The 13671-nt window shown below is 42.8% G+C and overlaps 1 protein-coding gene across 2 annotated transcripts in view; it reads right to left on the bottom strand.

Moving 5' to 3' along the window:
• The window catches only part of CA8 (carbonic anhydrase 8), a 46870-nt gene extending 35215 nt beyond the window's left edge, over positions 1-11655 (bottom strand). Inside the window, exons 1-3 of one of the 2 annotated variants that reach the window (XM_055705306.1) lie at positions 11498-11655; positions 10967-11158; positions 6921-7045 (exon numbers count right to left, since the gene is read on the bottom strand). In XM_055705306.1, coding sequence (XP_055561281.1) covers positions 6921-7045; positions 10967-11158; positions 11498-11576 — 396 coding nt within the window. In that variant the 5' untranslated portion in view covers positions 11577-11655. The remainder of the gene's footprint in view (positions 1-6920; positions 7046-10966; positions 11159-11497) is intronic. The other variant, XM_055705304.1, reaches the window with a different exon arrangement.
• Positions 11656-13671: the final 2016 nt, after the last annotated feature.

Below are 13671 nucleotides of genomic sequence, written 5' to 3'. Positions count from 1 at the left end.
AATTCTCCATCCTGGTAGAAGTTACAAATCACAGACTATGGCAACTGCTACCTCAGAAGTTTTAGGTACATATGAGCCACAAAGCCTTTCCACACACAACTTACTGTAAATAAGATAACTCTTAAAAGAGAAACAAAAGGATAAAGAAACTTCAGTATAGACTGCTGATGCCACTCTTCTTTGACCTGGTGTCTGGCAGCTTGTACATCCTCCACAACTGCAGAGTTTGCACAGAAAGGAAATCACATTTGCTACCTCTGAAGACGTGTACAGTTCTTTCACAGAGCTTAACTGAGCATTACTTAGGTGCTAGCCAAGCTAAAAGCATGTTTGTGCTAGCACATCAGCCCATTTTTGCACCTGCTTTCACAAATCCACGATACAAAGCACACAGATACATACCTTCAAAAACTCAAAACTATATGTGACTGAACAAAACAAGGGCCAACCTAAGCTCATACTGACAAATTACCTAGAAACAAAGTATACTTCAGAGACTGCATGTGCCTATTTAGGTCAAACTAACCCTCAATCACAATAAAAATATAATAATGAAAGAGCTTAGCAACTAACGATCTCAAAAGTCATAGGCCACTCATGTGTGCTTTCACAATGATGGTAATTTGGGGTTTATGTTGTTGCTGGTTTTCCGTTTCCCAGTATACTGAGAGGGGGTGGAGACCTCCCAGCTTTGTACCACTACAAGAAAACCAAACAGAAGTCATATCAATTAGGGGACCACAGAGTGTACAACAGATAGATAAATGCATAAAGATACTTAAACACCTGCATATATGAGGCTACGATCCCATGTCATCATTCACTGACAGCCTTGGAACCAGTGCTAGGACTAATTTTGCCCATGGAGTGCTGTGTAAAGCTAAGTCTTATTGTTAGATTCATAAACGGCATCTACATAATGTGTAAAAAATTGTTTTTGTATAAATCATTGTAGATTTGGAAAACAAAACTGAAAACATCTGCTTAGATATTGACCTGATTTTCCTGTGGTTTTCCACAATTCTCCAAAATCTCCAAAATTACACAATGTCCAATGGGCATATCTACTTTAAATGACTATTAAACTGTTATTGATAACCTGTCAATGATATAGCTATTACATGAATTTTGTAATTTTGTTATAAGACACACTGTTTTAATCACAGGTTGTAGTATTCATATGCAATGATTCCCAAATTTAGAAAATCATCCAAGTCTTTGAGTAACAAGTTAATTTTCCACCAGAAAACAGCTAATTTCTGAGCAGAGTTCCAGACCACAGCACAAAGCTATGTAAACCTTTCTGGAATCTGTTTTTTTTTGCCTCTTGTTAGATTCATGACTGCCTAAGCAAGATATTCTCCATTCATAGGTCCTATGCTGCCAAAGTAATGCATAATGATTTTTTTATTTTTTTTTCCCCCGCAAGCAGGTAATCAATGCAATCAGCTAAGGCAACAGAATTTACTCCTTGGTTTAACACCTTTTCTTTTAGGGTTTATGACTAGGATCATAGTCCCATTAAAGCTACTGGCAAAAATCCACAAATATCAGAACTGAGCTCACATATTAGAAACTACTGTCATTACAGATTAAATCCTGCTTGCCATTCACACCTACCCAGTCCCACTGCAGTTTGCAAGTCTCTGCATAAAGCGGGAGAGACACACTTGCTTGCACACTATCTCACAGGCCTTCATTACAATTACAAATACTCTGTTTTATTTTTAACCCAAACAATTTGCTAACAAGCTAATAAGGAACTGATTAAAACAGACAGCAAGATTAAATAATGTTGGCAAAGAATATTAAAAATTGGCAAAGAATAGATTTGCATGTTTAAAGCATGACACGCCCTTCAAGAAATGCTGGAAAGGGGATGCACCATGTGCAGGTATCTGATTTCAGAGCCAGGCACAGAGAAAACCCCACATCAAAGAGTGTAAAGACTTGAGTAGATAAGCATAACCTTAACAGCCTAACCTGAAACCCTACAGCTGTAATACTGTTTGATGAGATCCTTAGGCAAGCACCATTTCACATCAACAAAGGAACACTTAATGGTTTTAATCGGACTGAGCGTAGGATATGTTTTTTGCATTACATTTAACTTCATTGCAGCATGTGTTTCTGTAACTCTGAAAGAGTCTACAGGATGAATTAGCGTGCTCCTCATTACACAACAGAAAGGAACACTTTTCTTTCCTGTACAGAACTGATTCTAGTCCTTCGGGCAACTGGATTTTCTTCAGTTCTACTCAAAAACTGTAGAACAGACAACCAATACAGTTTCTAATCTTCCTCCACATCTTGGAAGTATTTTTTAAATTATTTTCTGCCAACAGTCTTCCACTGAGCGCTTTCACATGGTTTACAGCTAATATAATCCTACGTTTTAAAGAGGATGGATTACAGCGAATTATCCTCCCGGTTATACTACAAATGGTGAAAGGAACCTTTTCATTTTCTCAGATACAGTTTTATTTCAGAGCGGCAGCCTGGAAACAACTGTTCCCTTATGGTCAGGCTGTGTTGGTCACACCACAACTTGAGTAACTAAGAGGAAGAGACACCTTTAAGGCAAAATTTTCCCTGCTTCCCTTCACTTCAGAAGCAATGAAGAAACATATTTTCTTTCCATAAAACAGCACTGATGCAATCATACAGTTCACTTTCTTCTGCTGCCTTTCCTGTCCTTTTTTGACTGTAAGCTGATTTGACCTGGCACGACAGCTTATACAGAGATGCTCTTATACAGAGATGGGGTACAATGGGACTCCATTTTTAGCTGCCCCTGTTTTACCTTTGTTAGCAACAAAAATAAACAGCAGTAATTTGCTATTCCTGTCCCTCTCCATCTCCCTGTTATACACCAAAGGTAAGGGAAACGGTCAGAGTTTCGTTAGATCTTCATTTGTTCTTCCTCCTTCTCCAATCCTTACTCTTGGCATGAAGCAGAGGAATAAAGATGTCAAGTAGTTCCTCTTTCTTACACCTAAATCAGGTTCAGGTAAGTCACATGTATAAGCGTGGATTTTACTGCTCTGTGGAGCTATGTACTGTAAAGCACAATCTAATCTTTGGTACCTTGTTCCATTTGCTGGCAAGAAACAGTCTCTCAAGGTTAAGACCATTACTAAGTATGGTCTTAACACAAGCAGTGGCCAGAGTAACTTTGGCCAAAAGGCATACACTGTTTACATGCAGTTGAAGTACTTAGCGAGAAAGATTTCCAGAGAAAGTTGCACAAACGTCCCTTTCCAATTTCTGGCCAAAAGCATCCTTCATGCTCTTGTTTTCATGGAACAGAGAGAGGAGTATTGTACTGATACTTAACAGCCCTCTGCTTTTCCTTTGTTTAAAAAGACATGTTACAGTATTTACCTTTGATAACTATTTATTCTTTTGTCCTGCTTTCCTGACGGATTGCAAACACAGATGTTTCAGTGAAAATGATAACACTGTTGTATTACTGTCAACATTTTGGATTCTTCAGTCAAGGAAGGTGGAAAACCCACCTTTGCTGAACTTCACAGAATAGTAAAAATAACAGTGAACTCAGCACCCAAGCCACATGAACAATGTTTTTTGACAGTGTGAATTGTTTCAAAAAACTGTTCCAGATGTTACATAAACTTAGTAGTCTAACTCATTTCACCATGAACCTATATATCCTAACCACATGCAAAGGCCCCAGCTAATAAGTCTAATAAGAAATAATAGATTTTTGCACTAAAAGACACAGAATATTACCCAGCTAATACAGGATACTGCCTAATAAAAACGGTTATGGTACCACAGGTGAAGAGACTAAGGAAGTAACCGAAGAGTGCTCTTCCAAACTTTGAAAAATAACACTCTTTAATTTTAAAGTCATCCTTTACAAAGATCATTACACTGACAATCTGAAGCTGTTCCACAACTATTTGGTCCAATGTAATAAAATAAAGCCTTACAGTCTTCAGTCCAAAAAAAGCAAGACTGCTGCTCCAGTCAATAAATAGTCTTAGATATCTCAGTTCTCTTCAAACTCAAAGTTGTTTTTTGTAGAACTGCTTGGGGTTTACAACTGTGTAATGGAGTATATAATCCCGGCTTAGTTTGTTGCATTGTTAATGTACCCACTTAAAACAAGCACTTGTTTTCAAACTACTGCTTATCCCCTTGACTTGTCTTCCTCCCACAAAGAGAGGAAAAATCCCTATCATTTGCTTTGTAATTCATCTCTAATTTCTCAGGAAAATGTCCTACCAGATTTACTCCACTGGCAGAAGACCCAAATTTATGCACTTGATGCTCAACATAAGCATGCCTCTGTGCACAAACAACTGCCAACTTATTTTGTGTTTAGTACAGGACAAAAGTATAAACTATACCAGACTGCTTGTATACAGCCAAAATAGGCACCCATCACTGTGAAAACCAAGCCCAGTATGTGCTCTGAATATGGTGACTCCCAACAACTGTATAAACCAATGCTAATGGTAAAAGTTAAGAAAATTGGATTTCCTGGTCCCTTCATCAAAATGATTGTTCTCCACAAAAAGAATTAAATGGGGCAACCCCTGGAATGGAAACGGAAAATCTTCCATTCTGGAGTCTCAGTTGCACTACTTCATAAACATTTATAGTGATCACAAGCACCTGTTTTATTATTACTCAAGTATAATTTTTTATTTGGACAGTTTGAGATGGATTTTGTACAGCAACTCTCTGTGCATATAGCAGAAGGAAATGCAGCTCAACTGATGAACAAACTGCCCTGCACTTTCTTGCAACATGGGGCAGATGATGATGAACTGGCTCAGCCAATACACCTGTGTGCAACTGGCCTTGGAGACAACAAGCTTTGCTGTCATTTTCTGTGAGAATTAATCTGCATAAGGATCTGCTGGCAAAATTAAACATTCACACTGTATTTCAAGTGCATTATGAGTCAATTTTTTCTGCTACACAATTTTTGCATCAGTAATTATTTCTTGGAAATTAGAGTCTAGCTGAAAGCTGCTTAGACGCAAGAGACAGGGTAACACTGGCTTGCTCACCTCCAGGTGATGTTCTTCCACTGTGCCAGAATTCTGTTTGGGCAGCAGGTGTGCTGCTTTTAAAGTAGGTAAAGAATGATATCCCTTCATGACTGATTAAGTTTGTTGCTTTGCATCTCTGGGTCAAGTACATTTTTCTCTGGACTGATTCAGAGTAGAGAATTCTGGGGTTTCTGCAGATTATCAATAGACTGTTCCCACATACCACCAAGACTGTCTGCGAAGTGATCCTTAATAAACAAGGAGACAGAAGACTCTGATAGACTCCCAAGTTCAGTTCTCAACATAATTCACATCAATATTTCTTTATCGCCACATGCTGGATCAGCCTTGAGGAAAAGCACTAAGCAGAGCTGTTTCATAATGAACAAGCTGCTTCCTGCCTCAGGGGAACACTGCAGTATCTTGAAGGCCTTAACTGCCCATGTAAATCATGTTGTATATATTATGCCGGGTAACCAGGATGCAGAGATGATTCTTCTGCTTTCCCTTTGGTTAACGAGTCTTCCCCATTCAAGTAATTCTCCTGCGTTGCCAGAACCTGCCTGAAATCAACGCGCAAAGAGGATCTACGTGTAGATGTGGCACTTAGGGACATGGTTTAGTGGTGGGCTTGGCAGTGTTAGGTTTACCGTCAGACTCAATGATCTTAAAGGGCTTTTCCAACCTAAATCAGTCTATGATCTGCCTCAACTCAGCCTGCAAAACCCCTACGAGTGACTTCATATATGTAGGGTTTTTTTCATGGACCAGTGCAAAACAGCAAACAGCACGGACCAAAATCTGACCTACAACTCTTAAAGAGAGGACCTGAACAACCCCAAGAATTAGATAGATGGTGTAAGTCCACAAGCTTTTTACATTTAGCTCTGCAGTATTTGCTCTAATACTTTTTATATCCTTTTCCATAAGGCAGTTCTATTCCAGTAGTCTGGAACTCATGAATATAACGCTACAGTAACAAAATTCCCAGCACTGAACAACACACAGAAAACAGAAACAGAATTTCAGGCCAGTGAGGGATTATAATAGATAAATAAGGCAAAAATAACTCAAAGAAAGTCAAGATTTTTTTCAGAGGTCTTAAAAACCAATAGTGCACAACAAATGAAATAAAAGATGCAAAGCTGCAGTCACCAAACGTCAGGGTTGGTATCTGTTAAAACTAGTCTTGCAGCCCAGGGTCTAAGGGATACTCCAAGACACTCCTTGACAAGTGTAAGCAACGGGACAGTGGGAAGTGCAGTAACATGACGGACGGCTGCTGGAGAGCAGAAGAGTTAGGTCCCAGCATTTTGGGTTGCCTAGGAGCCCAAACTGACATCCCATGAACAGCTGAATTTTTTCCAGGCTGCATTATAATTTTGCTTATGTTTCAAAATTTGGTAATTCATTGAGACATTGTGGAACATACCCAAGAATATCACCGTAATCTTCAATTTTCAGGTACGTAAAGCTATTTCATTAAAATTCACTCTACACTTACTCCAAATTTACCTAAGTTGTTATTCACCATGGAAATACTCCCAGTAGCTAGTTCTCCCACCTATAGCTATTAGTCAAGGTGACAAAGGAAGTGTTGAAATGGCAGATCTTGTTAGAACACTAACATTATTAAGACACAAGTTAATAATTCTGCAGCTTAACTTTATGACCACTTAATCATACAATGTGATGAGTGCTGGAGGCATTTTATTCCAGAGGCATATCCTAATTTACCTGCACTAAAGCACACCTCAGCAAGATAGCTTTCTGGTTGAAATATAGAGCAATAAATGTTGAACTAAAACTCGCTTTTGAACTATCAGGAATTCAGGCTATGAAAGAAAATCTTTTGCATTTAGCAGGTGTTATGCAATGCAGTGTCACTCTTACCTCCATGGGAAAGGCCTTAAAATTAACTGTGTGTTCAGAACCACGCTGATTTTCTCTCCCCCAGTGAAACCGAACATCATGTAGTTCAAACTCATGTCCTCGAGGCAATGGCCCCCCTATTAACACTGGGAAAGAAGACAAATGGTAAGGAACTTGGCTTTCGAAGCAGACAGGCTACTGAATATATCCTCCAAATACAATGGGGAAATTGTTGCAAGCTTCTTTACTATCAGCGGTACTAGAGAGGAGACGAGTAAAGTTGACAGACTCGACACCTTGACTTTTGAAGTACCGTGCAGGTACAGAACATGAATCCAGGCAGTTACAAACAACAGTGAAATTGCTGTCATGCTGCGCTCTGTTTTATGAGGCAGAACAGCTGGTCAAAACACCTAACAGAAAAATTGTACCTTTATCAGTCAGAAGAATGAATACATTTATTGCTCTTATCAAGACAGTAGCTGAGTGCTCCAAACAGATGGTGGGGGTTCTGGACTGAACTGGTAACTACTTTCAACTTGTCCAAATGCTTAATCTCCATCACCTATATTTGCTATGAGTAACAGAAACGGATAGAAAACTTTTGATTGCCAATATTTTGCTAGGTAAAGGTGTTCAGTCATATACCACCTGTCAGGCTTCTGAGATACAGAATGCCTCCATATCCAAATATAATCAAACTTACACACAGCAACAACAACATACCTAGTTTACTTAAAAACAGCTTCTAGGCAGCCATGGCTTGGTTTTTTACTCCAGTTTTTTAAACATCCGGGACTTCTTAAAAGCATCTGTCCACAATTGCAACATACACAAACAAAAAACTTATACAGTAGCTCAATACGTTTTTAATGGAGACTTCCACCACAAGGAGTAAAAGCAAACAACTGTACCTTGTGAGGCCCAATCTACTTCGGAATTAATCAATGGAAGCATTTTGCCCAGGGATTTCTGAATCTGCTTCATATCCAATGTTACTCCACAAGCTGTAGGTAACTTCCCACTGAAATCACTGATTGTTAGCTTCTCGGCAGGGCTGGATTTTACTTAAGGGCATTCACCATCTTCCCCAGAATACATTAAATTCTAGCTTACTTTTCACAGACTTTGAATGAATCTTTTACAATCTCTGACCAGTGATAAGGATTATTTAATCACATCACCTACAGCTTTAGGGAATTAGTGTTCCATGATATGAAGTTATTTTGACACACAAAGTAAACAGCCTTAGTTTGAAACACTAGACATGGTGTAGTACTAAAAAATAATTCAGCAACTGAAGCATATTGCAACTGTACAAACACAAAAAAAATAAAGGTACAGAACTATAAAAAGTCTGAAAGATAAATGATCAGTCATGGTTTCCATCAGCAATTACATTAGAGAAAAAAAGCGAAATGTTCCAACTAATCCTCCTTTAATAATTCTTCATAACTAATCTAATAGCTACTAGGGTTTCTAAAATGAAATATCCTAAATGTAGCTACTGATTCAGATTTGCTCCTTGAGCTTGCTTTATCTGTATTCTATCTATACCTATATCCTATATAGAAAACCTAAAAATGCGGTGAACATTGGGGGAAACAACCAAATGAAGTCTTTAGGAAAATTTGGACAAATAAAAAGAAACACGATATTCAATTAGTGCTGTTTCTTAGGGAAATGGAGCATTTTCTCTGTTTTAAAATATTGCTCCTTGAGAAAGTGTAACTAGCACAAATGTTCGCTGTATGATGTAGTTCTCGATCTCCAGGAACTTCAAAGAGTTTATTTCTGAGGCTTAAGTTATAACATTGATCCCATGATACAAGCATTTCAATTCATGAAGCATGTTTATCTTTCCTCCACCTTTCACCAAATCTTGATCCTTGTCAATGCATGAAACATGTTTAATTTGCTTTGCCTTACAGCAATTTTTGATCCTCATTAGAAAATTATTCTGAAACCATCATCCACTGTGCAATCTACTGCTAGCTTAAGAGAAGCCTCTCTGTTAGAAGGATATCCTCTACAGCATTTTTTAATATACACTTCCATTACACAGTTGGTCATGCTTCTTCCACCTAATACATAACACATGTACAATGATCATACTGGAAGCAGCCTCTGAAAATGTTTGCAATTAAATAATGAGAGGGATCTGGGAATTCCAGATGGACTGTTTGTCCCGAATTAAAGGATAAAATCAATCCCAGTAATGACAAATAGATTTTTAATATGTATCTTAATCAGTTTATTTTTTCCACAAAGAAGTTTTTCTTTGACTGTTAACTTTACAGTAGATGAGGATCTCTTGCACATTAATTGGACAGAGTTTCAAAAGCATTTACTGCTCAACAGTTCCCATTAAAATAATCTGGCTAAATGGATTTGTCATCAGACATCCCCTGTGAGCAAAAGAAGCTGCAGGAGTTTCCGCAATCCCTGAAAATTGGCCAGAATACTAGGTCAAACACAGCTTATCAACTCTTTTCTCCTCTTGGTAGGGATAATAAATGTTGCCTTCCCCCTCTTAAAAATGGAAACATTATCCCCAGTTTACAAATGGAGAATCAGAAATTAGGGAACATGAATATTAAGGAAATGCTGAAACTAAAACAAGATTTCCTAAATCATAATTCCATACCACAGTCACAAACTTTTATTCTAATTTCACATTTTCTTCTATTTCATGACTCATCAATCTGGCATCACCCTGCATTTGAGTTTAAAAAGAAGTCTTTCCTTCTCCTAACACTCCAACAGTTTTGCACATGAATTTAGGTGCGTTGGTCCCATCTTATTAATTATTGTAACTAAGTTACAAGCTGCCCTTGGGAAAGGTAGGGTTGAAGGAGTTGCATTTTGGCCTGCAAGCGGTGGTGTGGTTTGCACTCACCATCACTTCCTCCACAGGAGAATTCAAGAACTTCCCTGATTCTGCAGAGAGAACCTTACTCCTTGGGAAAAAGAGTTCTGCTTCTGACGAAGGCAGTAAAACTGACTGGAAGTACAAAATTTATATTCTATTGGAAATCTGCAAAATTCTGCAGAAATAAATGTTCTGTGTTGCAATAATACATGGAGTTTATCATGGAAAGGAAATTATAAAGGAAAGCATCCTTATTAAAGTAACAAACCCTTCTCAAAAATTCAGTGTAAAACTGAACTGACTCCTTCACTGTCAGAACAGCTCTAGCTCCCAGTACAACTGGGATTTCAGAAGGCAACAAAAGCTGGAATGTCTCATAGTTTCACAATGTTCAGCTGTTTAAATGCCCCCAAAAGGCTGTTACTAGCTAAGACTGGTTAGAGTAACTTGCATGCTTCTCCAAACACATGGGAAGAACCACCACTGCATTGGACAGCACAATGTACTTTTTTTTCCCCCTGCTTTCTGGCCAGTTGTCTCCTTCAGACAGAATAGTCCACCCAGATGCAAGGTCTGAATGAGATACTTCACTTTCATTTAAGGCATGCGATTTTCACTTAAGTTGGAACGGTTTCTTTTATTATTTGTTTCTAATTCTTATTTGATAAATGACACCAAAAAAAAAAAAGAAATAAGGACTGCTTTGCTACCTGCTCTTCTTCATTATACATGTAAGCACATGTAACAGGACTATCTCTCTCAAGCTGCCCCGTTCTGCTGTTAGCGTTCAGAACCCACTCAAATTAATGGACAAAGCTCTTTTAACTTACATGGTCTTTGGACCAAGGACAAATTTTGCCGGCTATACAACCTAGTTTGGCATCACACTTTCTTAGCGATTGTCTCGGGCTGCTTCTGAACGCGGTTAATGCCAGCGAATTAGACGACACCACCGCACGAGGCAATTCTGGAGGCGCTCTGAAGCAGCCCGACCGACCACCCAACCCAGGTGCTGCGCTGGAACCCGCAGCTCCCACGGCAAAGCTCGCTCCTTTCCCTACCGGAGCCAGCAGCCAGGCGCCGGCCGGGACCGCCCGTGTCCCCGCGCCGGGGGTGCCCGTGTCCCCGTCTCCCCGCGCCGGGGGTCCCCGCGCCGCGCCTAGGCGGGGAGGGCAGGGGCCGCACTCCAGCCTACCTGACTTAGACTTCAGGGCAATCTGAATGGAGTGCCCGTCGTTGATCACTTCGCAGTCACGACACACCACGTAGTTCGGCGACAAACGCACTTCCAGGAGCGAGGGGTCGTATTTAGCTTCTCTCGAGTTCAGGTTAATCGGTGACTGGTACTCCCCGTTAGCATCGGGAAAAATCAGCCCCCACTCCACGCCTGAGGCACAACGGAGAGCTGTTACGGCACCCGCGGGCGCGGCGGCTCCCGGGGCCAGCCGGCCCCCCGCCCCCCCGCGCTGCTGCCCACCGGCGCGGCCGGGGGTGCTGCCCCGCCGGCCCCGGCTCCGCGGCCGCCGCCGCCCCGCTGCCCTCCCGCCGGCAGTGGCGGAGCTGCCGCCCGCTGCGGGCCGCCGCGTCGCCGCCCCGGGTGCCCGGAGGGCGACGCTCCCACCGCCCCGCTGCGCCACCGAAACCCTCCCGCCGCCACCTCCTCCTCCTCCTCCTCCCCCGGCCGCGGCGAAAGTTTCTCCCCGCCGCAGCCGCCGCCCGCTCTCACCCTCCTCGTAGCCCCACTCCGGAGCCTCCTCCCGGCGCGGGCAGGGCTCGGCGCCCTCGACGAGGCTCCTGTCAGCCATGGGCGGGCGCCCTGCGAGCGGCGCGGCGCGGCGGCCGGGCGGGGTGCCTGTGTGCGGGGGCGCGGCGGGATGGCGGCGCCGCGCCTCGGCCCTCCCCCGCCCTCCCGCCCCCCGCGGTGCCGGCCTGCGGCGGGGCAGGGGCGCGGGGCGGCCGCCGGGCGGGCCCGGGAGCCCATCGCTGTCCCAGCGGCGCGGCGGGGCGGGCGAGGTGGGTGCGGTGAAGGCGGTGGAGGGGCTGGAGCATCGCTCCGATGGGGAAAGGCTCGGAGAGCGGGCACTGTGCGGCCCGGAGGAGAGCAGGCGCGGGGATCTCACCCGTGGGTACCGATACCTGAAGGGAGGGCGCAGGCAGGAGGGAGCCAGGCTCTTCTCGGTGGTGCCCAGTGCCAATGCCAGAGGCAGCAGGCGCAAACTGGAACACGGTAGGTTTCCTCTGAAAGTCAGAGAACACTTTTACCGTAAGAGCTACTGAGCCCTGGTGCAGCTTGCCCGGGGAAGTCGTGGAGTCGCCATCCGCGGAGATGCTCATCCAAGCGCGGTCCTGGGAAACTTGCTCTGGGTAGCCCTGCTTGAGCAGATTTGGGCAAGGTGACTTCCAGAAGTCCCTTCCCACCTCAGCCATTCCGTGATTCTGTGGTTCCTCCTCACCCCACAGCACTGTGGCACCCCTTATGGGGGGATGGAAGCCCTCAGTGAGGATAAGGGAGCCACCGAATATGCAAGGGAGCCCAGCTCTGTCCCTTCTGTTCTGAAAGAGGGTTGAGGCCTCTACACTATTTACAGCGACGCCTTCATTTAGGCCACATCCAGGAATGTGGCTCCAACTCCTCCTGCAGAATGTACAGGGTGTAGGGTTGGAGAAATGTCTCTCCCCAATACAAGGATGCCTCAGTTCAGGGACATGAAAGGACTCTTCCTTCTCCTTTGCCAACAGCCATGTATGGACCATTCATTCTGTCAAGAGCAAAAGGACCAAAGGGACCTCTGCAAAGGGAATGGGAACCCAGCACTGGCAGTCTGCACTGCCTGACAGCAACCAGGAACGGTAACAGAAGCGCTCAAATAAGAGTTGCTATGATGGTAAATGAAAGTGCCCTTTGCTGACCAACTTTGGCCACTTAAACACAGTGACCAGACCTCCCTGCACTCTGGTATCCCAAGAGTATAACATCCTGATCCTGTGCTGTTGGTCCACAAGGTTTGATCTTGGTATGGACCTCACCATGCTTCAGTGTTCCCCAGCTCAGCAGTAGCACCTGTGATTCCTGCAGGGCTGACACTGGAGCAGAAATTACCATCAGTGTGAAGGTGAGATGGAAGGAGAAGTACTGAGCTGGAACTTCATTAATGAAACAAGAGAGTACTGCTTCATGAGCTGCATGCAAGGTGAAAGTAAAATGGGACAAAAAAATCAGAATGCACTGGGTTAGGGTTTTTCCAAGATCAGAACACAAACACAAGTTTCCTCCTGCAGGATCATTAATTACTATCTTCACTATTGATGGCTGAAAGGAATACATACTGCCCAAACAAGCTACAGATGTGGTGCAGCTTATTGAAGCAAAAAAGCAAATAGACATTTTTCCTCATACAGTGAGCATCTGGCATCAGTACAAACAGAAAACTCAGGGGGTTTAACATGAATTTTAGTCACATGGAATATCATGTTGTATATGCATACCCATCTCCCATACTAAACTGTCTTTATTGGTTGGTAAGTTTTATTCCCTAATCATTTCTTAAACACAGACTAGTCGTTTCTATTAACATTTGGATCATTGCTCAGCCACATGGGGAAAAAACAAACATTCCCCTAAATCATCACTGATCCTGGTCCATCTGACTGGAAATTCATTTTCCTCTTCAGAGAGTCTCACAGTTTGAGAAAAAAAAAACATTCCTAGGAGGCTGGGTTCATTCCCTCACTCCTTGAAGCACAGTACTTCATTCATGCCCTCCATTAAGTCCTTTCCTGCAGTAGCTTTCCTGTGGGATGCCTGTTCTAGAATTTCATACTTATGAGGGGCAACGTTATCAGACCTGCAAGTTCCTGTTTTGCAATAAATACTTTGCACGGCTTTCCATAGTTTTCATG

Source organism: Falco cherrug, chromosome 3, assembly GCF_023634085.1.
Source record: "Falco cherrug isolate bFalChe1 chromosome 3, bFalChe1.pri, whole genome shotgun sequence".
Classification (NCBI taxonomy): domain Eukaryota; kingdom Metazoa; phylum Chordata; class Aves; order Falconiformes; family Falconidae; genus Falco; species Falco cherrug.
The sequence above is the reverse complement of the archived record's forward strand: the minus strand, read 5'-3'. Positions and strand labels throughout refer to the sequence as shown.